Source organism: Bufo bufo, chromosome 8, assembly GCF_905171765.1.
Source record: "Bufo bufo chromosome 8, aBufBuf1.1, whole genome shotgun sequence".
Classification (NCBI taxonomy): Eukaryota; Metazoa; Chordata; class Amphibia; order Anura; family Bufonidae; genus Bufo; species Bufo bufo.
In genome coordinates, this window is record NC_053396.1 from 24,871,868 (window position 1) to 24,896,582 (window position 24,715).

The 24,715-nt window shown below is 48.0% G+C and overlaps 1 protein-coding gene across 12 annotated transcripts in view; it reads right to left on the reverse strand.

Annotated features, from left to right (window-relative positions):
• Positions 1–24,715, reverse strand: part of HUWE1 (HECT, UBA and WWE domain containing E3 ubiquitin protein ligase 1) — a 113,430-nt gene that overhangs the window by 32,980 nt on the left and 55,735 nt on the right. For 5 of the 12 annotated variants that reach the window (XM_040405165.1, XM_040405164.1, XM_040405167.1 and 2 more), the window contains exons 28-52: positions 22,974–23,074; positions 22,699–22,884; positions 22,313–22,529; positions 22,075–22,197; positions 20,765–21,002; positions 20,384–20,617; positions 20,105–20,227; positions 19,211–19,306; positions 18,474–18,743; positions 18,235–18,387; positions 16,128–16,255; positions 15,954–16,035; positions 7,902–8,078; positions 7,005–7,164; positions 6,539–6,897; positions 5,903–6,098; positions 4,737–4,904; positions 3,710–3,858; positions 3,554–3,620; positions 3,053–3,273; positions 2,761–2,972; positions 1,244–1,426; positions 957–1,129; positions 709–854; positions 574–631 (exon numbers count right to left, since the gene is read on the reverse strand). In XM_040405165.1, the coding sequence (XP_040261099.1) occupies positions 574–631; positions 709–854; positions 957–1,129; positions 1,244–1,426; positions 2,761–2,972; positions 3,053–3,273; positions 3,554–3,620; positions 3,710–3,858; positions 4,737–4,904; positions 5,903–6,098; positions 6,539–6,897; positions 7,005–7,164; positions 7,902–8,078; positions 15,954–16,035; positions 16,128–16,255; positions 18,235–18,387; positions 18,474–18,743; positions 19,211–19,306; positions 20,105–20,227; positions 20,384–20,617; positions 20,765–21,002; positions 22,075–22,197; positions 22,313–22,529; positions 22,699–22,884; positions 22,974–23,074 (4,220 nt within the window). The remainder of the gene's footprint in view (positions 1–573; positions 632–708; positions 855–956; positions 1,130–1,243; positions 1,427–2,760; positions 2,973–3,052; positions 3,274–3,553; positions 3,621–3,709; positions 3,859–4,736; positions 4,905–5,902; positions 6,099–6,538; positions 6,898–7,004; positions 7,165–7,901; positions 8,079–15,953; positions 16,036–16,127; positions 16,256–18,234; positions 18,388–18,473; positions 18,744–19,210; positions 19,307–20,104; positions 20,228–20,383; positions 20,618–20,764; positions 21,003–22,074; positions 22,198–22,312; positions 22,530–22,698; positions 22,885–22,973; positions 23,075–24,715) is intronic. The other 7 variants (XM_040405171.1, XM_040405166.1, XM_040405162.1 and 4 more) reach the window with 5 other exon arrangements.

A 24,715-nucleotide genomic window follows, 5' to 3' on the forward strand; every position in this document is an offset into this window, starting at 1 on the left:
TATTGGTTGGCTTAGTTTGTAAAATAATTTTCTGGCAGAATTGTGGTGCCGTTCATTAGTACGTGAGCCAATTATAAAAAATCATTTGTGTGCATCTTAGGCCTTGTTCACATTTCTGTTTTTCACTGGCGGACCAAACACGCACATTCTAGTCTATGGGCCAGTGAAAAAAACAGACATAACGCGGATATCATCCGTGTTTGGTCTGTTTTTCACTAATCGGAGATGCTCTGGAAGATAATTTTCGGCCGAGCAGTGTCAGTGGAATACGGATAACACACAGAGCAAAAAACACACACACACGGACATCTTCAACACAGACTGATTTTTTTTTTCCTGGATGTGACACGGAAGTGTGAACAAGGCCTTAGACAACCACTTTCCATAATTTATCAAATGTAAAGAGGGATCCCCAGCTCAAGACCACCCACCACCCACAGAGACCCCCGGCAAAGGCCTCAATACATTGAACAATGTAATGTTTCATTTCTGAAGGATTTCCACTGGGGGCCATCACATTAATTGCAGTTGTCAACCCCCCCAAATAAAAAAATATATATATTTGGTCGGTACCTGCAGCTCCATCTCTCTCCAGCAGCTCATCTATTAGATCTTCTAACTCAGTCTCTACCTAAAAATAAATGTAAAAAAATTGTTAATCCTGTATTTATTCATATAACATAAGGACATCACCCAGAATATCCTTACCTGCATCTCCTGGGTGCTTAGAACTTCTGGCTGCCCAGCAATTACCACTGCATCAGTCTCAACCTCTCCATCCATAATATCTCCATCTGCCACCTCAGCCTGGGAAACATCCGGGTCTTCCTCCTGAGCTTCAGCTCCAGCTTCCCCTAAATAAACCACAGGTAAATATGAATAAAAAAAATAAAAAAACTTGGAATTATGGCAAAAAGTCAATGGGAAACTGAATTCTTTGACTTTAGTCTATGCACCTGTATCTGGCTGGTTACTGTTCGGGTCCCGAGGAGCTCCATGAGTGTCCTGCTCAGACTTATTTTTTCCAGAAGTGCCTTTGCTCCCAAACAGACTGCTTGGCTGGTTGACTATACGTGACAAGGTCTCTAAAGGCTTTAGCGCTGCATTCACAGTGTTTGCCATGTTTGGACTACAAAATGAAACCACAAGGAAAAAAGTTAAATGCATCGTAACACAACTGTTCCATGCCATCTCCATTATTAAAAAACAAAAACACACACTATATGAGAAGCCATTTTCACACCTTGATAAGTCTAGACTATGAGGCACCCTCGCCAGATCACTAACGAGGCCTTTCTTCAGGAAGAGACGAATAATATTGTTCATGCCGTTGTGCTGAGTTTTGGTGGTGGCGCTGCTGTAGAAGCTTGAAGTGGATGGGCAGGACTCCATTATAGTGCTAATAATACACATCACAGCCTGCAACCTGCAAGATAAGCGGCACAGTCAATGAATTATACTCCAGGACAGTTGCAAACCACATAAGTAATAGTGCCTCACATATTATGGGTATGAGGCTACAATAAGCAGGGCTGTCTTTAACGCAGGGCAAAAGGGGCAGCTGCCCCGGGCCCAGTTGCTCCTGGGGGACCCAAGGCAGCTGCCTCTTGAGCCCCGCTGGCCAGTGGCGTAGCGTGGGGAGGGGCCATTGCCCCAGGCGCAAAATTAAAGAGGGTGCATGCAGGGCTGCACCGCCAATTAGGCAAAGTGAGGTGATGGCCAGAGGCGGCACGGCCCTGGTGACAAGTGGGGGGCAGCAGCGGGGAACAGGGAGATGATCGCTTCCATTGTGGAAGCTGTATCACCGTCCTCAGGACAGCGATACAGATGAATGTTGCGGGGCAGGGGAGGGAGAGGCCCATAATGGGGAATGAAGTGTGCAGGTGCGGCAAATCTGTTGAACGACACTGGATTTCTCACCAACAGGAGGACGTAATAAAAACAACCTAGGGCGGGCCAGAGCGGTGAAGGGGGAGGGGTTTTGTATGAAAATCACAGAGGAGCCTGGGCAAAAGCCGCATGAACGCCGCCCCTGGACACCTTCAGAAGCTAATTAACATATTGAATAAAAGTGTTTTTCTGAGAAAATTGGCGATTGAAAGCAATATGGAAGGTAGCATTCTAATATGGAGAATGTAACGGAGATCCTTATGTTAGTGTTCTATAATGGTGATAAGGCTACATTCACATGACTAACTGTTTTGCTAAACACTGATACCGGTCCGTGTACGTTCCACAATTTGCAGACCGCACATGGCCGGCACTGATAGAAATACCCATTTTTCTCTGCAATTGCGGACTTTTTTTTTTGCAGGGCCACAGAACGGAATAACGGGTGTGGACAGCACACAGCGTGCTGTCTGCATGTATTTATCACTGGTGGTGATAAATGCCAGACTGGATTGGTGGGGTGGGTTTGGGAATCAAATACTGGGACACCCAGCAGTTTGAACAAGTGTGGGCGCCCGTCTGAGTGGGGCAGTAGTGAGCATGCTAGTATACTGCTCTGCTCACTTCTATGGACAGCAATCTGCGTCCCATAGCTGTCAATGTAGAGAAGAAAAACATGGGATAACTTCAACCAACCAGGATACCCCTTTAAATGTACACTTTTCTTTTAGCAATAAAACCCCATAGACTTCGGATGGGACTGTATAACACCCGTTTAACTTATATGTCCCAGGGTGTATGTCAGAGGCCATAAATGCCCTAAGCATTAGTAAAACTACAACTTTTAAATGCTCAAGTTAAAAACTGTACCTGGCATGCTTCTCCGCACTCTCAGCCATTGCTAGTGCGCGACCAAGTGCAGCTTTTACTTCATTCACCAGGGCAACTTGTGCATCAGTACCACTACCAGCTGCGGCCAGGCTGGCGAGGAACAGGCGTGCCAAGGCTGGGGTGTCCTTGTCCTCAGCATTCTGAGTGTGTGGGAGGAGATGATCCAAGACAAAAGCCAGGACACTGCAATCCTGTGAAGATTAACATAATTACTAAAAGTTCTTAAACTCCAAATATGGATACTCCAAACTCAATTCTGACTCGTAAATACCTCTTTAATGAGCTCCGATTGCCCAGCAGTGTAGTTGTAGTTTGCTATGAGTGTGGCGATACCCACATATGACCTGACAAGCTCAGCCAACAGTCGAAGTATAGTAGATGTGGGTAGCAGTGGTTTGCTGCCTTTAGCCTTCTGCTTTGCCTCTTCTGAATTGCGATCCCCCTCTTTGTCCTTTTTGCCACCTTCACGGTTTTCCTCTGGGGTTAGTGCTGCTATGAAGATAGTGCTCATTAGTGTCAGTACATAAGCAGACCATACTATTATAGGTCTGGCATGCTCAACCAGCGGCCCTCCAGCTGTTGCAAAACTACAACTCCCAGCATGCCCGAACAGCCTACAGCTATCAGCCTGCAGCAGGGTATTGTGGGAGTTGTAGTTTTACAACAGCTGGAGGGCCGCAGGTTGAGCATGCTTGTTATAGGCCATAAGGGATTGAGGGTGAATCACTTACAACCATGCACAAATATCTTATGGTTTGAATGGATCACTTACTTTCTCCTTGAGGGGTCCCAGATTGTGGAGTTTCTGTGGATGAACTGTCAGCGGTGAAGACACGGGCCTGAGAACACAATTGTGAAAATCAGAATCACTGAAGAAAGGAATAATAGTAAAAAATAAAATAAAAATAGATGTTGCCCAAATGCTTACATTTAGAGCAAAGCTACCCTGGGGATCAAAGTCACTGCCTTGTCTGGTGAGATCTCGGTACTGCTGGAACACTTCATCCCCCATGTCTTGCAAGATCTGACTGACTTCTTGGTTCATACCCACAGGTTTCTGCTCGGTCTTCTCAGTCACTGCAAAACACAATGGGTATAGTTATGAGATCTGCTGGATAGGATAATGTAATTAGACCAACATGCATTAAAGCAGCACTACGCGAAAGGTTATGCTTTATGCTGTGGACACCTATGACACGGAAAAAAAATGCCAGTGGTTACCTTGAGTGGAAAAAACTAGCACTAAGTTACAGACCCGATAAGTAGCTTACAACCTGTTCCTAGTTTAGGATTTATCTCATCTTAGACATACTGGATTTGAGGTCTGTGTGTCTAGGATGCTGCTTTCTTCACCAGCTCTCAGGTATCAGTACAGCTCTTCTCAGGGCATGTCCCCTCTCTGAAAGGTGCCCCCCCTCCCCCCCCCAACACACATCTGCCACGTACAACCTCCTCCCCCTTCCTGCTGCTACTTCTGACAGAGAAAAGGGAGGAGGGAGAGCAATCAGAAACAAAAGAACTGATGGATTTATGTCTGATTTAAGACTCTTGCACACGACCGTATGTATTTTGCGGTCTGCAAAAAATACGGATGACGTTCGTGTGCATTCCGTATTTTGTGGAACAGAACAGCTGGCCCCTAATGGACAGTGTGTAATGCTCAAATTCACCTGGGTTGGTGCTGCAGGAAAAATTAACAGTTACTGCTAGGTTTCTTCACATATTACAGGTGATCAATGGGATTTCCAGCAGGAGGACACTTTGATCAGCCGGTTAAGAGATCCTTCCTTGCTGTCATTTAAGACAACGCCATTAAGTGTCTATCTAAAAACAAATGTCCATATATACGAGGGGAGCACGACTGATGCAGCAAACACAACACAAACCATGCAACTTTAAAATCTGACAATATCGGTTCCAAAAATATTCTTGTAAATGGAGAATAAATACTTCACCTTCTTCAGGCGCATGATAAGCTGCCAGAGCATTCAACATGTCATAGATAACCTCCTTTATCGTATCAGGGATGACAGGGAGAGTGGATGGTTTCACAGGCGTGGTCTTAACCAACTGGACAGCATTAGGACCCTTGATACGGAGATTCTCAAATTCATCATCAGATGCTGGAGGAAAATAAATATATTACAAAGTTGAATACTTAAATACTTTCACACAAATGTAATTTAATAAAGAATGGTGTAAATAGAAAATTTCTGAATCACTTCATTTAAAAAAAATATATAAATCTGCCTGCATCCACCTGAAAAGAAGCTGCAAAGTCATGGTCACTAGGGGCCTCGCTTCTACCTAATTTGCAGTCCACTGCCTGTTGTCAGGCGAAATCCAACCATAGTAACAGAGACTCACAGGAAATGGGGGCGTGTCAGTGCTAGCTGAGCAGAGATTAAAAATACACAGGAGCCTCCAGTGTGTCTGTCTGCTCTAAGCTCTTCCTTATCTGCTCTGAGCTCTGGAGCTGAAAACAGAGGGGGAGTGAGGGAAAATACATCACTGCACCAACTAGTGGCAGATTCAACAGAAGGGAGACACTCTCTGCTTCTGAGCGATATGCATCTAGCTGTGCAGCTGAAGAGGGGAATAAAAAGACATCCGTGAAGCCCAAAAAAAGACCTGTTCCTTCACAGTTATGATTTTTTTAAATCAGACCACAGCCAATATGCAATTTTTTATTTTTTGAAAACTCAGGTACGCTTTAAAAGGTAACTTGTCACCTGAGCGATGCTGCCTTCATTGAGGGCAGTATTGTCCAGTGACAGACCTGGCGATTTTAGCAGTCTGTCACTTATGTGATGGCAGTCAGTACTTCTAGAGGACTTACATGCTGAATCTGGCAGAGAGCGTCAGTGCTGCAAGGGAGAGGAGTCGCTGCCCCTGCCTACGGATGACAACTGACAGGTTTCTACATAGAAAAGAAACCCATCATAGTCCAGAGGTGGGGGAGGGCGGGAACAGTGACCCTCATCAGACCTCTCGTTCACAGCACTGGGCCTCAGGAGGGAAGCATAGTGCAGGTAAAAGGTTCCCTTTAAGACATGAATATGGTATCTGAAGCATGACTGACACCCATTCATAACATACGTATTAGATAAAAATATCTCACCAGTTCCAGATCCTCGTGGAGCAGGCAGAGCTATGCGGATGCAACTGTTTGCTACCTCTGTAAATATATCAGGATTTCGGCAGGCTGCCGGGCCCAGAACTCTAAGAATATAGTTAATCTCCCGAGACCCTAGGCTTCCGGATACAACTCCAGAAGTTGTGCTGCCAGCTCCACTTGTTGCTGCTGAACGTACAACCTGCAAACCACAATCAAAAACGTGTGCATTAAGACATGCCATGGTAACTAATCATAGATCAAGATTAAAAGCATACAATGAAAGAGGTTTTAAAGAACTGATCAATGGGACATTGAGGAAGTGAGTTTCCAAAGGCAAGCGGCCACGCTCAAGCCTGACATGACTAAGTCCAACACAAGCCAAATCCTCATCTGGCAGTCTGTGCGTCAGGCACCAGTTAAATTCAGAGCTACGTTACATGTGTACTTGTTGCAGAACTTGTGCAGATTTCACTCGATGAACTGCAAAGGGTGAAATCCATGCTAGAGGTCCGCAGTGCACGTGCATCAATAAAAATTTACACAACTTTACACCTTGACACGTTACCTATTATAAATATACATCTTATAACAATGATAAAAGGAGCAAAAGAAGAGTAAAACATCGCAGAGAAGATGTACCTTTTCCATTGTGTGTTGCAAAGTGCATGGATCCTCTATTATATGCCTGAAGAGCAGGGTAACTAATGGTGTAAAGCCATTGAATCCAGAGCTCTGGGTCAAGCTCAGAATCATGCGTGTACTCTTGAGTTCAGCAAACATCATAGCATATTTGTGGTCACGCGTAAGACGCAAACACAGGCGAAGGGTTGCATGTAACGTGTCCGGATCCACAGGTACGCCCAACATGCTAACACATGATCGGATCAGCACAGTCACCATCTCTTCTGTCAGCCCTTGGATCACTATGTCTCCAACTTTAGGCTCTTCAGGAGGCGATTCTCTTTCTATTGTTGGGTTTTCAGCAACTGGTGTAGTCTCTACAAGTATGAAGGGGGAAAAAATATATATATAAAAAAATAAAAAAAACAGTAACAAAGACAACAAATTCTTACTATTAATTTTTTTTTATCAAACTGGCACGCACCAGCCACCTTCTCCTCATTTTGCTTGGTTTCAATTTCTGTGCCTTCCTCAAAGGTCTTATTCAGTTCTTGTCCATTGCCGTCCTTGCCACTTTTCAGTAATCTTGGAACTCGCAGTAACATTAGCATCACAGGGCGCCGATTACCAGTTTCTTCGTTTACCTATGAAGCAGCCGTAATATAACCTTATTGAGGACATAGTCTGCATACAAATTCAGGGCTTCAGTTAACAAAACGACTAAGAGTGGCCGCACACGATTAGGCTACATTCACACAAACGTATTTTGTTTCCGTGTCCATTCTGTTTTTTTTTTCTTTTGTTTGGTTTTTTTGGCGGATTGGATGAGGACCCATTTATTTCAATGGGTCCACAAAAAATGCAGACAGCACACCATGTGCTGTCTGCATCCGTAGGTCCGTTCCGTAGCCCCTCAAAAATATAGAGCACGTCCTATTCTTGTCAGTTTTGCGGACAAGGTTAAGCATTATTACAATGGATCCACAAAAAAATAAAAAAGGATGCAACACGATCATCACATGGATGTCATCCGTATTTTTTTTTTTGAGGAACCACATTTTGCGGACCGCAAAATGCATACGGTCATGTGAATGTAGCCTTAAGTGTAGAAAAACCACGGGATAATACAGCATCAGCAAAGTGAATTTGACAATTCTCATGTACAATCTGCTTTTTCCTTCTGTCCGGAAATTGACCTACCCCGTGTGGATTTTGTTGCAGATTTCACCCTTCTCAATCAAAACCACACCAAAAACAATTATGTTTTGCGTTTTTTGGTAAGGAAATGCCCAGAAATTTTCTGCACATTACCCTGCACTCGTGTGCAGCCACCCCAAGTCTTAAAGATAAGTACAGGGATGTGTGACAAGGAGACCGTTACCTGGACCATGGTGGTAAATTGTACAGTGTATCTCCGGCGACCGGCTGTAAATCGAACACAAGTCTCCCCGGCTTTCCAGGCTGCATCTATAGTGCTGTTGTTGCTAGCACTGTAGCTACACCAACGTCCTGATCGGTCATCAAACCAACGCCAGTTGTTACCACTTGACTGTAGATACTGGAGAGGAAAAGATAAAAATAAAAAATAAAAAAAGTGACAACCCTTCATCTACAAGATAACGGAAAAATGTATGCAACTGTAATGCACCTTAATATACGTTATTATCAGGAGTGTGATTGCATCCACCGGATCACATTATTAGGGTCCATTCAGACGTCCGCAAATGGGTCTGCATCTGTTCCGCAATATCGGGAACGGGTGCGGACCCATTCATTCTCAAAGGGGCAGGAATGGATGCGGAGAGCACACTATGCAATTTCGGACAAGAATAGGCAGTTCTATGGGGAGTGCCGGCCGGGTGTATTGCAGATCCGCAATACACCATGGACGTGTAAATGGACCCTTACCCCTCTCAGTCAGTTTACAGGATCATGGGACATAGACTAGTTCTTCAGAAAGCAGACTGGATCACATGACCTATTCAGAGCCACTGACTGGCAGAGAAAGATCACATGATACACATGCCGGATCGGCAAGTGCTGTTTTTTTTTCAGCCCCCTTGTTGTAGGGAGGCCTGCTTAGTGAGTGTAATTAGGGCATTATACATATACCCTTATTTTAACGAATCAGACAGTTCTTCCTAAATGAACACACTAGAAAAGTTTACAAGATTACTGCACAACACAAAGTATATTAGGAGGTTAAAGGGGTTTCCCAGAAGTAAAAAGGAGACTTTTGTATTACTTACCAGTAAAGTCTCTTTCTCGCTCTTCCTTGGGGGACACAGGAAACCATGGGTATAGCTCTGCTCCCTAGGAGGCGTGACACTAAGTGAAAGCTGTAAGCCCCTCCTCCATCAGCTATACCCTTCAGCCTGGAGAAGAGACTGCCAGTTGCGTGTCCAAGTAGTGAAAGATAACCACCAACCGGAAAAAGAACTGTCGAGCCCCAACGGGGGCAACCAAGCCGGAACCACAACTGTAACCCAAATGAAGGGCGGGTGCTGTGTCCCCCAAGGAAGAGCGAGAAAGAGACTTTACTGGTAAGTAATACAAAAGTCTCCTTTTCTCGCCCATATTCCTTGGGGGACACAGGAAACCATGGGACGTTCCAGAGCAGTCCCAGAAGGGAGGGACCAGAACAAACTCAACCAACACCAGAGGCATCAATCAACTGCCGCCTGCAACACCAGACGGCCTAAAGCAGCGTCAGCCGACGCATGAGTATGCACCCTGTAGAACTTGGTGAAGGTGTGCAAGGAGGACCAAGTGGCCGCCTTGCAAATCTGCTCCGTAGAAGCCCGATTCCTCTGAGCCCAGGAAGCCCCGACCGCTCTAGTGGAGTGAGCGGTAACACCAAGGGGCGGAACCTTGCCCTTGGCGAGATAAGCCTCAGTAACAGCCATCTTGACAAAACGGGCGATAGCAACTTTGGATGCCGCCATCCCTCTGCGCGACCCCTCCGGGACCACAAAGAGCGAGTCAGTATGCCTGAAAGAGCTGGTTACTTCCAGGTAAATCTTGAGCGCCCTGACAACGTCCAGGCGATGAAGCTTCCTCTCCCGCGGGTGGGAAGGGGAAGGACACAAAGAGGGGAGAACGATGTCCTCGTTCAGATGAAAGGCGGAGACCACCTTAGGAAGGAAGGGACCGGACGAAGAACCACCTTGTCCTGGTGGAACACTAGGAAAGGTTCCAGACAGGAGAGTGCAGCCAATTCGGACACCCTCCGAAGAGAGGTGACGGCTACAAGGAAAATAACCTTGCAGGACAGAAGTCGCAAGGAAACCGTCCGCAGAGGCTCGAAAGGGGAAGCCTGGAGCGCTGAGAGAACCAGGTTCAGGTCCCAGGGCGGTACCGGAGGACGGTACGGGGGAACCGCGTGAGCCACGCCCTGAAGGAAGGTCTTGACAGGACCAAGGGGGGCCAGTGGGCGCTGAAACAAAATGGACAGCGCAGACACCTGACCCTTCAAAGAACTAAGGCCCAGCCCTTGGGCCAGTCCGCTCTGCAGGAAGGACAAAACGGTGGGGAGAGAAAAGCGGAGGAATCCCCAGATCGGCACAGAACCCCAAAAAGGTCCTCCAGGTCCTATAATAGATCCTAGAAGAGGACGGCTTACGGGCGCGGATCATGGTGCGGACGACGTCCGCAGAAAAACCCCTACGTGTCAGGACGGTGGTCTCAACAACCACGCCGTCAAACGTAGGGACCCTAAACGCGGGTGGAAGATCGGTCCCTGAGAGAGAAGATCTTCCCTGGCGGGCAGCGGCCAGGGCGCGTCTGCCAGGAGCAGCATGAGGTCGGCATACCAAGACCGGCGGGGCCAGTCCGGAGCGACCAGAATCACCGAGACGCCTTCCGCCGCGATCTTCCGAAGGACCTTGGGCAGGAGAGGGATGGGAGGGAATATGTATGGGCGCGCGAAGCCTCGCCAAGGAAGAACGAGGGCGTCGGCTCCGCAAGCTCCCGGATCCCTGGCCCTGGACAGATAGGCGGGGACCTTGTGATTGAATTTTGAGGCCATGAGGTCCACGTCCGGTATGCCCCAACGAAGGCAAATGGCCTCGAATACCTCCGGGTGAAGAGACCACTCGCCGGGGTCGACGGTGGTGCGACTGAGGAAGTCCGCCGCCCAATTGTCCACCCCTGGAATAAAAATTGCAGATAGGGCCGGGACGTGGGCTTCCGCCCAACGGAGAATGCTGGTGACCTCCCGCATTGCTGCAGCGCTGCGAGTGCCCCCCTGGTGGTTTATGTACGCCACAGCCGTGGCGTTGTCCGATTGTACACGAACAGGATGACCCTTCAGCAGATGAGTCCAGTGTCGTAGAGACAGAAGGGCCGCTCTCAGCTCCAGGACATTGATCGAGAGTTTGGACTCCGATGGAGACCAAATGCCCTGTACGGATCGGGGAGGAAACACGCCTCCCCAGCCCAAGAGACTGGCATCGGTTGTAACCACCAACCAGTTGAGTGGCAGAAAGGACCTGCCCAGAAGAGGGGACTGTAACCACCAGCGGAGAGATGACCGCACCGGAGGCGATAGACGGAAGGGATGATCCAGAGACTCCGGCGATTTGTCCCAGGAGGAGATGATCGCCCGTTGGAGAGGGCGGGAGTGAAACTGCGCAAATGGGATCGCCTCGAAGCAGGCAACCATCTGCCCCAAGACCCGCATGCAGAAGCGGAAGGACGGTCGACGGTGGAGAAGGAGACCCCGAACCGCCCCACGGAGGATCAGACGTTTTTCCGAGGGAAGACGTACCTCCGCCGCTCCTGTGTCTAAAAGCATTCCCAGGAAGACTAGTTGTTTGGAGGGGGGAAGGGAGGACTTGGGGAAGTTGATGACCCAACCGAACCTCGCCAGAGTCTCTCGAGTGAGATCCACGCTGGCAACCGCTTGAGAAAGGGACGGAGCCTTGATGAGGATATCGTCCAAGTACGGTAGCAGAAAAACACCCCTGGAACGGAGTAAGGCCAAAACCTGGGCCAGGACCTTGGTGAACACCCGGGGAAGGGCGACAAACTGGAAGTGGAGGTCCCCCACGGCGAATCGGAGGAAGCGATGGTGACACCGGGCTACCGGAACATGGAGGTAGGCATCCTGTATATCGATGGAAGACATGAAATCTCCCTGCTCCAGGGAAGCCACCGCGGAACGGAGGGACTCCATCCGAAACCGTCGAAGGAGGAGAAAACGGTTGAGCTTTTTGAGGTCCAAAATGGGCCGCACCGAACCTCCCTTCTTGGGAACTACAAAGAGGTTCGAGTAGAACCCTTGGAACCTTTCCTCTAGAGGAACGGGGGTAATCACCCCCCTGTCCAGTAAGGCTTGAACGGCCGCGGAGAACACAGCCGCGCTTTTCGGGTCCCGCGGCGGGCGGGAGCGAAAGAACCGATCTGGAGGGAAGGTTGCAAATTCGATTTTGTATCCGGAGGACACAATTTCGAGGGCCCAGGCGTCGGAGACGTGAGCCATCCAGACGTCCCTGAAAAGGAGGAGCCGGCCCCCCACCCGGGTGGGTGGGGGCGCGCCTTCAGGCAGAGGACTGCTTTGCTGCGGGTGTGCGGGCAGCCTGCGGCTTGCGCCAGGAGGGCTGGGCCCGAAAAAACGGCTTCCTACGCTTGTCCTGGGGAGGAGCCGAAGCGGCAGCTGTGGTGGGAGCCCCAGAGGCCCTGCGGGAGGACCGAAAACTAGACGCACCAGGGCGTCCGCGGGGGGCGCCCCTGGCTTGGGGTTGAGGAAGATGGGTGCTTTTACCACCCGTGGCCTCCGAAATAAGTTCGTCTAGGCGGACCCCGAAAAGGCGGGAACCCGCAAACGGTAGCCCCGCCAAGGAACGTTTGGAGGCAGCGTCCGCTTTCCAAACCTTCAGCCAGAGCTCCCTCCTGACGGAAACTGCCAGGGCGGAGGAGCGTGCAATAAGGGCTCCCGCATCAAGGGAGGCCTCACAAACAAAATTCCCGGCCCGAATAATAAGCTGGGCCAAGGAACGTAGGTCCTGGATGGGGACGTCCGAGTCCAACTCCTGTTCCAGCTGCGCACCCCAAGCAGAGATTGCTTTCCCTGCCCAAGCAGAGGCAAAAACCGGTCTGAGAGCAGAACCGGAGGCAGCAAAAATGCCCTTGGAAAGGGTCTCCATGCGACGGTCCTCCGCTGACTGAAGAGAGGACCCGTCGGGAACAGGGATGGCCGTGTTCTTTGACAGCCGGGCCACGGGGGGGTCCACCTTGGGTGGGGAAGACCATGTGGCCACGACATCGGCTGGAAAAGGATAGCAAATGTCCAGCTTCTTGGGGTTGACAAAACGGGCGTCCGGGCGAGCCCAAGCCTTAGACACCACAGAGGAGAAATCAGAGTGGATTGGAAAGACTTTTGAGGCCTGCCTGGGTCTGATAAAGGAGACGCTAGCTGCGTCAGAGCTAGGGGGATCATCCTGCACCTTAAAGGTGTCACGAATATCAGAGATGAGATGACCCATCGCTGAGGCTAGCTTGGACGGCAGGGCCGAGTCCATTTCCAAATCTGAAACCGCCAATTCACCTTCAGAGAGCGAATCCTTTGGAGAGGAGAGGCCTCAGAGGAGGAGGCTCGCTCTACTCTAATACGCTTCTGAGAGTGCCTAGCTCGGGAGGGGTCACTAAGAGAGAGTGAACCCGCTGCAGCGGCAGAAGCAGTGGACCCGGAGGGCGCGACAGTCAGAGAGGCGTCCTGCGGGGTGGGTGGCCTGTCTATTAGGCGGCTCACGACATGAGTGAGGCTTTCCACGGCCTGGGACAGGGATCTAGCCCAGTCAGGCGGGTCAGAGGAAGCAGGGAGCGACACAGCGGGCGACTGAGGCTGCGGTGGAGCTCGGCATGCAGTACAGTGTGGATCAGACTGCCCCCGGGGAAAGGGTTCCCTACAAGCAGTACAGGCATGGTACCAAGGCTTGGCGGCTGCAGAAGGGTCTGACATGGTGGAAAAAAGATGTTGCACTTAAAGTGGGAGACCCCAAAGAAAAGTGGTGGCACGGAGGGGGTTAACAGTCCTTCCAGACCCCGATGATGCAAGTGGCAGCGGTAAGGGGAACAGACTGAGGAGGCTGTGGAGGAGAGGCAGCAGCACGGAGATGAATGGCTTCAGGATCGCACGGCAGAGAGGATTCCACGCAGCACTGAGAAGTGGAGCCTGATGAAACCGGAAGTAGCGGAGCGCATGTAGGAAGCTCCGCCCCCCCTCTGCCGCGCTGAAGAAGCAGAGCCGCGCGCGCGCGGCAAAATGATTTTAACCCCCAAGGATGATGAAGTGCCGGCCAAGATGAAATGGCGCCGTTCACGCCAAGAAAGCGGCCCCCGCCGCGCCTGGATGTGGCAGACGGCTTGCTTTTGCCTGCAGCCGTCCCCTGAAGGCAGCGTCCCTGCCAAGGACTTGCCCAGATAAACTCCCCTGCCCGGTAACGGTCCCGATATGCCCGGGGGGGGGGGGGGGGGGGGGGGGGCGGTCGATGCAGCAGTGGCCATGTAGCAGTGGCCATGGGGGATGTAGCAGTGGCCATGGGAGCCCAGGAAGCCTGTAGCAGCGGTGGGAGGGAGGAAGGGGAGGCTGGAGCAGCCACTCTCACCATACGCTGTCTTCGCCCTCAGTCCATCTAGCAGGGGTCGCCCCTTCAGCTCCTGGCACCGCAGTGGCAGGAAGCCGGGGGAGGGACTTGGCGTGCGGACGACCCTGAGCTGGCGGGACGCAGGGGAGCGAGGCTGCCCTGGTCCACCTTGTCTTCTGTGGGGGAGGCGGCAGTGCGGAATTACCGGCACTGGCACAACTCAACCCCGGGAGAAACAGAGGGGTCTAATGCGCCTCTGTTGTCCCTGTAGGTAGAAAAAAAATCGAATTAAAAACAACAAATAACGCAAAAATAAAAAAAATCATAGGAAAACAACCCTGCATAAGCAGGGGGTGTCTTGCCTCCTTGGACACTAAGCAAAAACTGGCAGTCTCTTCTCCAGGCTGAAGGGTATAGCTGATGGAGGAGGGGCTTACAGCTTTCACTTAGTGTCACGCCTCCTAGGGAGCAGAGCTATACCCATGGTTTCCTGTGTCCCCCAAGGAATATGGGCGAGAAATACTGATGGCCTAAACTTGTGATAGGTCATCAATAGCCAAGTGGTGAGGATCCAATCATCCCCCGGATCAGATATATGAAGAGGCTGTGGTGCTCCGGTGAGACTAGTGGCACCACGTTCATTGGTCACATGGCCTAAGTGCAACTCAGACCCACTCATGTGAGCCTGTGCTGCAATACCAAGCACAGCCACTATACGGTGTATGGCCCTGTGCTTGGTATGCTCTGAGGAGGCCGCAGCGCTCTGAAAAACAGACGATCAGTGGGCTTCCTGAAGTTTGACGCCCCCTCCAGTCTGATATTGATGACCTATCCCAAGGATAGATCAGTATTTTACTTCTGGGAAACCCCTTTAACCTCCTAAAAGGGGGACTGAGTTTCTCTGTGTTGTGCAGTAATCATGTAAACTTTTCTGGTGTTTTAATTTAGGGAGAGCCGGCTGACTCATTAAAAGGATAGGTCATAAATACTGGACTCGCGAAAAATCTCTGACACAGACTAACAGGCCTAAAGAAAAAAATATTCAAAACTGGAGACGTTTTAAAGCGGTTAACTGGATTCCTATATTGATGACCTATCCACAGGATATATAAGATCGGCAGGGGCCAGACTACCAGCACCTCCACCAATCAGCTGTTGTTCATACGAGTGCTGCATTCTCTTTACTGCCGCCGCAATGTTGATGGAGAGCAGGTGTAACTACATCTCTTTCATCCCATTCACTTCAATGGAAAGTAGCAGACAGAAGGTAACTGCTCCTTCCCACTGAAGTGAATTGGACAGAGGAGCTGCAATTTCACCTGTTCGTTGCTGTAATGTCGATGGCGATCGGGTAAACCGTGGTAGAAAATGCAGCGCTCTGCGTTGTCCTCAAGCAGCGGATTGGCAGGTGCTGGGTGTCAGACCCCTGCCAATCTGATATTGATGACCTATCCTGAAAATAGATCGATATAGAAAACTGGCCAACCGCTTTAAAATGCTAAAAATCTGACTTTGATTATTGGATGTTAAGGTAATGGAATTGCCTTGAATATTCCTATTATGAGATCACCTCTTTTAGAAGCATGAGGGTGATAAATATAAATCAGCTGGGGCTTTCATGTCAGAAGACAAAGCCGGCTTTGAGATACAGTATTTGCAGTGAATTTTAATTACCTGAAAGACCATTATTACACTATCCCTGCTAGGAAAAGGAGCCAGACTATGGGTATGTACCAGACAATTTACTCATATTTAGAGATAGGATGAAAGTGGCATTTAGGTGTTTAAAGTGTAGGTTTGGTGAACCTAAGCAGGAAAGGACACAGTTTACATCTTAAAACAGTTACCCTGTTCATCTGCATTCTTCTCTTGGAGGAAATGGAGGTCTTCTCGTAGAAATCAATCAGCAGTAGGACAGGGGTAATCCACCTGAAAATAAAACATAGCCAAGCCGATATTAGATTTTATGAACATTTGAATATTTATGAATTGACGAGTATAGTGGTCGTTAGGGGTCTTACTTGGGGGTCTGCACTTCTTTCTGCTCCTTGGCTGCCTGCAGGCATGGTTGGACCACTTCTAGGAGCTTGATCAGTACATTAAGGATGCCACTTGTTTCTACAACCCTGGCACATGGCAGCTTCAGCTCCTGTTAGAAAGAAAATTAGGAATCAGCTCAGGTGACGCAGGACAAAAGAGCTCTGCGTATCTTCAGCAGCAGTATAAGAGTAAGCATGGCATAATGTGAGTTTTTTTTATTTTTTATTGAAAAAACGGGTGAATGGTATCTGGATAGGACTTATAAGTCACTCCATGTATTCTCCCTCCTATCCCGACTATCTTCCACTTTATTTCGTCAGTTATCACAGACAGTGTCTGCTTAAAGGCCATGTACACCTTTGCAGGCAATTTATGATTTTTTGTTTATGACTGCATTTTCAAAATTTTGGGCTAAAAATCTAATTTTCAATTGGCCTTTATTAAAAATTGAGCTATTCTGTCACAAAGGGTTAACTGCTTTTCTAAGGGCTCATGCACACGACCGCGTACTGGCCGGGCCCATGCTGCGGACCGCAATGCAGGGGCACCAACCGTGGGGCAGCCGCATGCAGATAGCGGACCCATTCACTTGTATAGGGTCCGCGATCTGCGGAGGCACAGACAGAAAACCCACGAAAGAACTCCGTAGTGCTACCGATCCGTGCCTCCGTTCCGCATCTCCGTGATTGCGGACCCATTCAAGTGAAGGGTGCACACAGCCAATGCCCGTGTATTGCGGACCCCCTGTATGCTCTTCAGAGAGACCCAGCCCATTAGAGTAAATTTCCGACATCCTCATTCGAATGAGGATGGGATGCCAGTATAAACCCAGAAGCGCACACTTCTGGGTTTTTCCACTTTTTAGATTCAGTGATCATTATTGCCGATCACGGGAATTAGCCGCAGGCCTCTGCTGTTTGAAACAACAAAGACCCGCAGACCGTTATGCACGCGCGAGTGGGCACCATGTTTACACATCGCTCCAGCCCCGTACATGTACGGCACTGGTTGCAAAGGGTTTAACCCTCTCATTCATGCCATCACTTCACCAGAGTGGGGTGATGTGTACGACTCCATTACAGCATTACATTTATCAAGACAATGCTCTTCTGTGGTCTTTATCTAGGCCTATCAAGAGAACAATTAAGCTGTCATACTGTCATCACAAGTCTACATCTACTATTATAATAAGGAAGACCCTTCAGATTACATCTTCCCCTCACAGCAGCAGTAAAACTGACAATGGATTACCATCTAGGTTTATTTGTGGAGATTGCTACAAAAAAAAAAAAAAAAAAAGCAGTTTATATTTAATTTTCAGTGGTATAGTAATGCTGAAATTAAAATCATTCAAGTATTTAAAATGTAAAAAAAATAAGACCCTTTCCAATAAAGTCACTTTTATGAGCTCCCATCTTTCTTCAAAGCAATTTTAGGTGCTTAGATGCAAGCTTAATTTTCCCGATTCTGAATGAATGTCAGCGCATTCACTCTACAAAGGGCGGGCGGGCAGAAATAATGCACCCTTTAAATACTGTGTAAAATTTCAAGCAGCTCATGAACAGTAATGATACTGTTTCTAAACTAAATTGCAGTCATACTTTAGGGGGTCATTTACTAAGCTAAACTAACTAAATTAGTTCAGCCCTGCTCACGCCAGGTTTAAAATTGTGGGAGTGGTGTGGACGTAGAAAAAGGTCTAAATGTAAGACAGCTCGGAAGTCATCTTACATTAAAAACTGGCACTGGATGCGCCGAAGTTATGGAGAGGCCTGTGCCTCTTCACAACTTCAGCGGATCGTCCACCAGCACAGGGCCTTTATTAAGACTGGCGTCTAAAACGCTGGTGTTAATAAATGCGCCCCTTAGTTTCTTACATCTGATTACTGTACAGTGCATGCTGTAAAGGGTACATTTCCCATAATGCAAATTACCAGAAAAAAAACTAACTCATTTCAAATACTGAGCGAACAAGGAAAACTACAAAATATCTGCTCTGAACCCTGCAGAGCCATGTATATAGCTCTGGACTTTAATACAAGTAAAGTAAAGTAGATTAGCTGTAAAATGTCCTGGAAATCAAACTACCTCAAAAAGCAGAGTCAGCAAGAGGATTCGAGTGGCCAAATTGGAGGCTTGAGGAAGGGTAGCCATCTGGCTTATCCATTCTGACACAGTTTTGGTGTCATTGGTGGTCAGTGGAAGAGCGGCCTTAATAAGGACATCTGCAGCTTCCCACACCTAGATAATACAGGACAGATTAACATTTTATATTCAGAAAGTCATCAAATTTTGAAGGTCCCTGCAAGTCCCCCAGTTTCCCCCACCTGGTTAACCACTTGCTTGAGAATCATGTCCCGATAGTCGGCTCCATTTCGCTTCACAGCAGTCATAATGAGATCACAGACGCGGTAAACAGTGTCTGGTAGCTCATCCAGAAGATGGAAGCAGCCTGGAAGCATAGTGTCTGTGAAGCCATGAAGCTCCTCTTGCTCCAGAGGTTCAGCATCTTGAAACTTCTCCAGGCATTTGGCCTCCTCCTCCTCCTGCTTCTCCCTCGCCTTCCGCTCCTCTTCCTCTTTGCGCCGGGCAGTTTCCTGAGAAGTCAAGATGGGAAATTTACATTAACTTCATAGACAAACTTTTCGCCAATCGACACACACGACCGCCCTATTTAAATCTCAAATTTCTAATTGACCGACACATTAGAAAGGCTATGGTTACTATATAGGTGTCTTCAAATATGCAAAAAAAATAATTTAATATAAAAAAAAAATGACTACGCTTGTGAAAAGAAAAAAAAAAGCTACTACCCTTCTTTGTGAGGTGGAAGAACAGGCTGTTGCACCATGTGGAGGGGTGTGGGGAGGGCAGGGAGGATACAGTGGATGGGAGAAAAAGGGAAGGGAACATTGGTTCAGGAGGATGGGAGAAAGAAGAGCTCAACCTTTTCTAACGCAGGCACAGGAGCTGGTGCCCTTTACAAAATGTACGCAAATCTGAATTATCATTGAAGCCTCACTCATCTGCCCCGATTGATCCCAACCCTGATCTTGTACTGTACCTCGGGCAGTTCTGCCCTCTGTTCCATAGGGATATCTTGTCCCAACGACATGGCAATGGCTCTCAGCATCTGATCTTCCTCTGACATACTCAAGTCCTGCAGAGCAACAACAGATACTCCTGTCAGCTGGGCTGCTCTGCAGAATGGGGAGGTCAGGGCATGAGAGTAAGGATGCATAGGAATAAGGAAAAGACATCAAGTGTCCAATGGTTTTCAGGGAAACTGGAGCAAAAGGTGAGAAGGGACCTACTGTAGCTTGGCTAAGGGAGGCCCTGCCAGGACTGGATCCACATTTTAAACTAATGCACCAGCCCTAACTTATTACCTTTAGGCTCCATTCACACGTCCGCAAATGGGTGCGCATCCGTCCGCAATTTGGCGGAACGGGTGCGGACCCATTCATTTTCTATGGGGATGGAATGGATGCGGACAGCACACAGTGTGCCGTCAGCATCCGCATTTGCGGAGCACGGCCCCGATCTTCAGGTCCGCAAAAGATAGAACATGTCCTATTCTTGTCCGCAGCTTGCAGACAAGAATAGGCATTTCTATAGGGGTGCCGGGCGGGTGTGTTGCGGATCCGCAATTTGCAGGTCCGCAACACGCCACGGACATGTGAATGGAGCCTTAGTCCAGGCTGCTCGGAAGCAGTGTCCATATACATATGGGATTAGCCCTCGCCTAACTACGCTGTTCTGTAACATGCAGATGCTTGAATATCTGCCTTTGAGCAGAGTGGCACAGAAAAGCCTGCGGTAGAAAGGGGCTGGAATGGAGGGGGGGGGGGAGGGGTAGGATGGAATGTGATGAAGGTACAGAAGGAAAGCAGATTTGAAGCTGAAATCGGGTAAAATGGGGGAAGAAAAATGAGAAGCTTTAGTGGGTCACACTTACCCGCACAACTCCACCGATGAGAGGAGGGGGGTGGGTGAGGAGGTACTCGGTAGCTTGCTCCATGGTGCTTGTGTTCAGAAGTGCTTCCATTGCATGCTCACGAGTAAAACCCATATCCATGAGCTATAGAGGAAAAAAACAGAAAGGTTAGGAAAGTCACCCGGTAAGGTTACAAGGGAGAAAATTTACAGAAAGGTTATGATCGCCCATCATATAAAAGGAGCATTATATTTTTTTAAATAAAAAAACACGGCGTCCTGTAAACTGAAGTCCTACTCCCACCTGCTGAAGTTGCTGTTGGTTCACTTGAGGTTCCCGCCTTGTGCCGCTCTCATCCGGCTGTCCAGCTTCTTCTTCGCGGCTTCCCTCCCTCTCTTTACTCAAGCGCTCTCGAATTACGGGCTCCCCGTGAAGAATATGACACATGATGGCAAGCATGGACTCTGCCATACGCCCGCCATACACCTTCAGCGGCTTCCGGTTCCACAAGTTCTTTATACAAGTAAATGCTGCCTTTATTAAACAAATGGAAGATGGAAATATATCAGACAGTTATATTCCCTTAAACGTAAAATATGCATCTTAGGATTCATATTGCGGCGCCCCCACACTTCAGGGGAACTCACTTTGAGGTAACTTCAAATTGGAGGCTGAACATACCTTCTGTGTAACCACTAGGAAGCGCAGAGAGCTGAACTGAGGGAAGTTCTGTCCTCCAGGTAGCTTGGTGGGTGGCAGAGAGTGTGGAGATTCAAGAACAGTTGTAGGATTCACCATCTTTTCCACCAACATGAGCCAGGCATCCAAAAACTCCCCGGTACCATCTGGCAGGTCAGGGTGCTCCAAGCCTTCAGAAATAGGTACTCTCCCACCCATTGAAAGGGCCCAGTTAAAGGTTCTAATATTAGAGAGAATAAAACATCAAACATTCAGACTATAGAGTTTCACAAAAATACAGCAGGTACAGCTATGGTGTTAACGGCTGATCAACGGGGCCAGACCCACAACTTGCAGGACTTCGTATGACTTACAAACAGTACTCCAAAATGAATTAGACTGCACTTGAGGGGATATTCGGGAATACATACTGCTGACCTGTCCTTAGGATAGGTCCTCAATATCAGATCGGCGGGGGGGTTCAACACTTGGGACCCCTGCAGACCAATAAAAAAAAAGGCTAGGCGCTCGAGTGCGGCTGCCTCTTACTACACCATGTGACGTCACTGTACATCGGTCACATGGCCTAATTGCAGCTCATCTCCATTCAAGTCAATGGGGCTCAGCTGCAAAACCAAACACAGCCACTATACATTGTGTGGCACTGTGCTTGGTAAGCGTCCAGGAGGCCACCACGCTCACAAGAGCTCTGGTGAATGCTGCCGGTTCCCGAAACAGCTGATCAGAGGGAGTGTTGGGACTCAGACCCCCAAAGATGCAATATTATTTCCCAGGTAACCCCTTTAAATGGGCTTTCCAGGATTATGAGACTTATCGCCTATCTGCAGGATACATCATCCACATCTAATCTGTGGGCATCCGACTTCTAGCATCCCCCCCCCCCCAAGGTCCAGCTGATTGAAGTGGATGTGGCACTTCATCAAATGCACATCCCTTTAAATTTTACGAGGCACAGCGCCATACTTTATGTGGCAGCTGTGCCCGGTATTGCAGCTCAGTCCCATTCATTTTAATGAGCTGAACTGAGGCGTATTAGCAAGTAAAACCAATACAAAATGTATGGAGCCATGGCCTGGTAAATAATGAAGGCCCCTTCAGTTAATCAGTAGGTGTGTCGGAAGTCAGACCTTCACTGATCTAAAATGTATGGCCTATCCTAAGGTCGGGTCATCAACACGAAAGTCTCAGAAAAGGCCTAATATGTACATTAAGACAATAAGGATGTATTAAGAATACCGATATAAATTTTTAAAAGCATAATCATGACTAGAGGGTACAGGCTGTTAACTTACTCAAAAAGTGCATTGTGCCCGCCAGAACATAGAAACTTCTGTAACATAAGGTGATATGGATATTTCCGCTCATCAAACAACATCGGAGATGTAAAGCCAACAGAGCAGATAAAAAATGTCAACCTAAAAATGTAAAAAAATAAAATTGACAATGATCAACAAAAAGCACTTTTTTTTTTTTATAAATCTCAAAATATACAGAATATCATAGTACACACCACCTAAGCCCAATACTGACCTGAACCTTGGTGTGGGAGTATAGGGGGGAGGCTGCCAGGAGAGACCTTTGGTGAGCAATTTTGTCAGGGCAGACGCAGTAGAACGAGCCGCTGGAGTAGGGGCTGTGGTTGTACTCGCTGCATGATGGCTTCTCCTTTGTCGGACAGGGGACCCCACACACAGTTTCACCAAGAGTCCAAAAAGCTCCGCTAAGGCTCGACCCAACCTCGAGGAGGCTGCAATACGGATATGAAAACATGTGAGAACCAGGGGCCAGCTAGATCACTCCAATAACAAATGTCATTTTTATTAGCCAAACAGCAACTTTCATAAAAGTAATTAAAAACATCATAACATTTAAGTCTGCAAATGGGTAAAATGCTTAACTACATAACCCATGCTAACCTGACAGCAGTGGCTTGATCTGCTTGATCCTGGCAGCCATGGCGGGTGTGATCTTCGGTTTACCCTTCGGATCAGAAGTGCTTGGTTCGTCGGTCTCCATGGGGGCCAGCGAGTCACCGTCCAACCCAATACCTTCCAGCAAACCAGTTGTTTCTTCATTTACAGCCGAAGTTTCGACATCTCCATCTGCGGTTAAGCAAAAATGTATCATAACCAGCATCTAAAAAGTCTTGTGTGCACAAAGTTGAAGTAATCAGTGAGTGATTGGACCATACCTGTTCTTTTGGCTCCTTGGGGTAATGTACTCGCCGTCTTCTCCTCCTTGGGGGCAAGTTTTTGCATGTCTGCTTGACCAAACTCACACCCAGATGGCAAACTGTTACAACAAGAAAAATAACTCAATCTAATTAGAATTCCATTATAAAAAAATATTACTACATTAAAGTTTAATTGACATCATACTTGTAATATATATTTCCTGTGAATTATGCGTTATGCATTATGAGTTAGGCTAGGTTCACACAGTTTGGGTGATTCATGTGTTTGTTTTTCCAATTAAAAAACACATACCGTATTTTTCGCCCCATAAGACGCACTTTTTACTCCCCGAAAACGAGAGGAAAATGCCCCTGCGTCTTATGGGGCGAATGCTGACAGTTTAACATCGCTGGATGCGATGTACGGAGCGGGGGCCGGGGGAGGGACTGGGAGAAGCAGCTGGGGGCCGGCAATAGCGGCGCGGTCACTGTACTATAGCCCCGCCCCACCGCTCCGGTATTCGAATATAAAAAATGTATTATTGAATTAAAAGTTATTAAACATGCCCCCCTCACTCCTAATAGTACCGTATATCCTAATTGCTTCTGTATAATGCCGGCAGGCAGGCCGGGCGGGCGGCAGCGTAACTCCCTGATGTCACGTGCCTGCGCCGCCTCCTTTATGAATGAAGCAGGCGGCGCAGGCAAGTGACGTCAGTGAGTGACGCGCCGGCCGCCCGGCCTGCCTGCCAGCATTATACAGAAGCAATTAGGATATACGGTACTATTAGGAGTGAGGGGGGCATGTTTAATAACTTTTAATTCAATAATACATTTTATATTTGTATACTGGGGGGGCGGGGGCACACTGAATCTGTGGATGGCACAGTTAAGGGGTAGGGGTCTGTGGATGGCACATATATAACAGTGTCCGTCATCCACAGATCCCCCCATAAGTGTCCATCATCCACAGATCCCCCCATAAGTGTCCGTCATCCACAGATCCCCCCCATAAGTGTCCGTCATCCACAGATCCCCCCTATAAGTGTCCGTCATCCACAGATCCCCCCTATAAGTGTCCGTCATCCACAGATCCCCCCCATAACAGTGTCCGTCATCCACAGATCCCCCCCATAACAGAGTCAGTCATCCACAGACCACCATTAGTTCCAAACCTACCAAAAGCACACCTTTTGGTTAAAAAAAAATTTTTATTATTATTTTCCTCCCCAAAAACCTAGGTGCGTCTTATGGGCCGATGCGTCTTATAGGGCGAAAAATACGGTAAATAAAAAGGTATAAATAAGTCATAAAGGAGTAACATGCGCACTTATTGATAAAAATGTTTTCAATATTTCGATTTTAAATTCTCTATATTGTACCATTGTGTGTGTTGGAATGAAGTCATCAGGTTTTCTATTTTGTGAGTTTGCAGGGGTGTTTCAGTAAAAAATTTCCCTTTTTTTTATAGACGTGTGTTTTTATCTTTGTTATTTAATGTATCTATTCTCTCCATACTGTATACACATGTACTTCATTTGGGATATCACTTCTGTAGATGTGGGGGTTGGCTGGTGTATCCACGAGTTCACGATGCATCTTTTAGCTACTAATAGTACAGCATGTATTTGTGGAATTTGTGATGTTTGATTTTTTCCCATCTTGTTCTTTTTAACAAAAAATATATGATATCGGGTCTAGTGGTATATTTATTTTTCAGTGTGCTTCTAAATATTGTTGGATGTTTTGCCTGAAGTTTT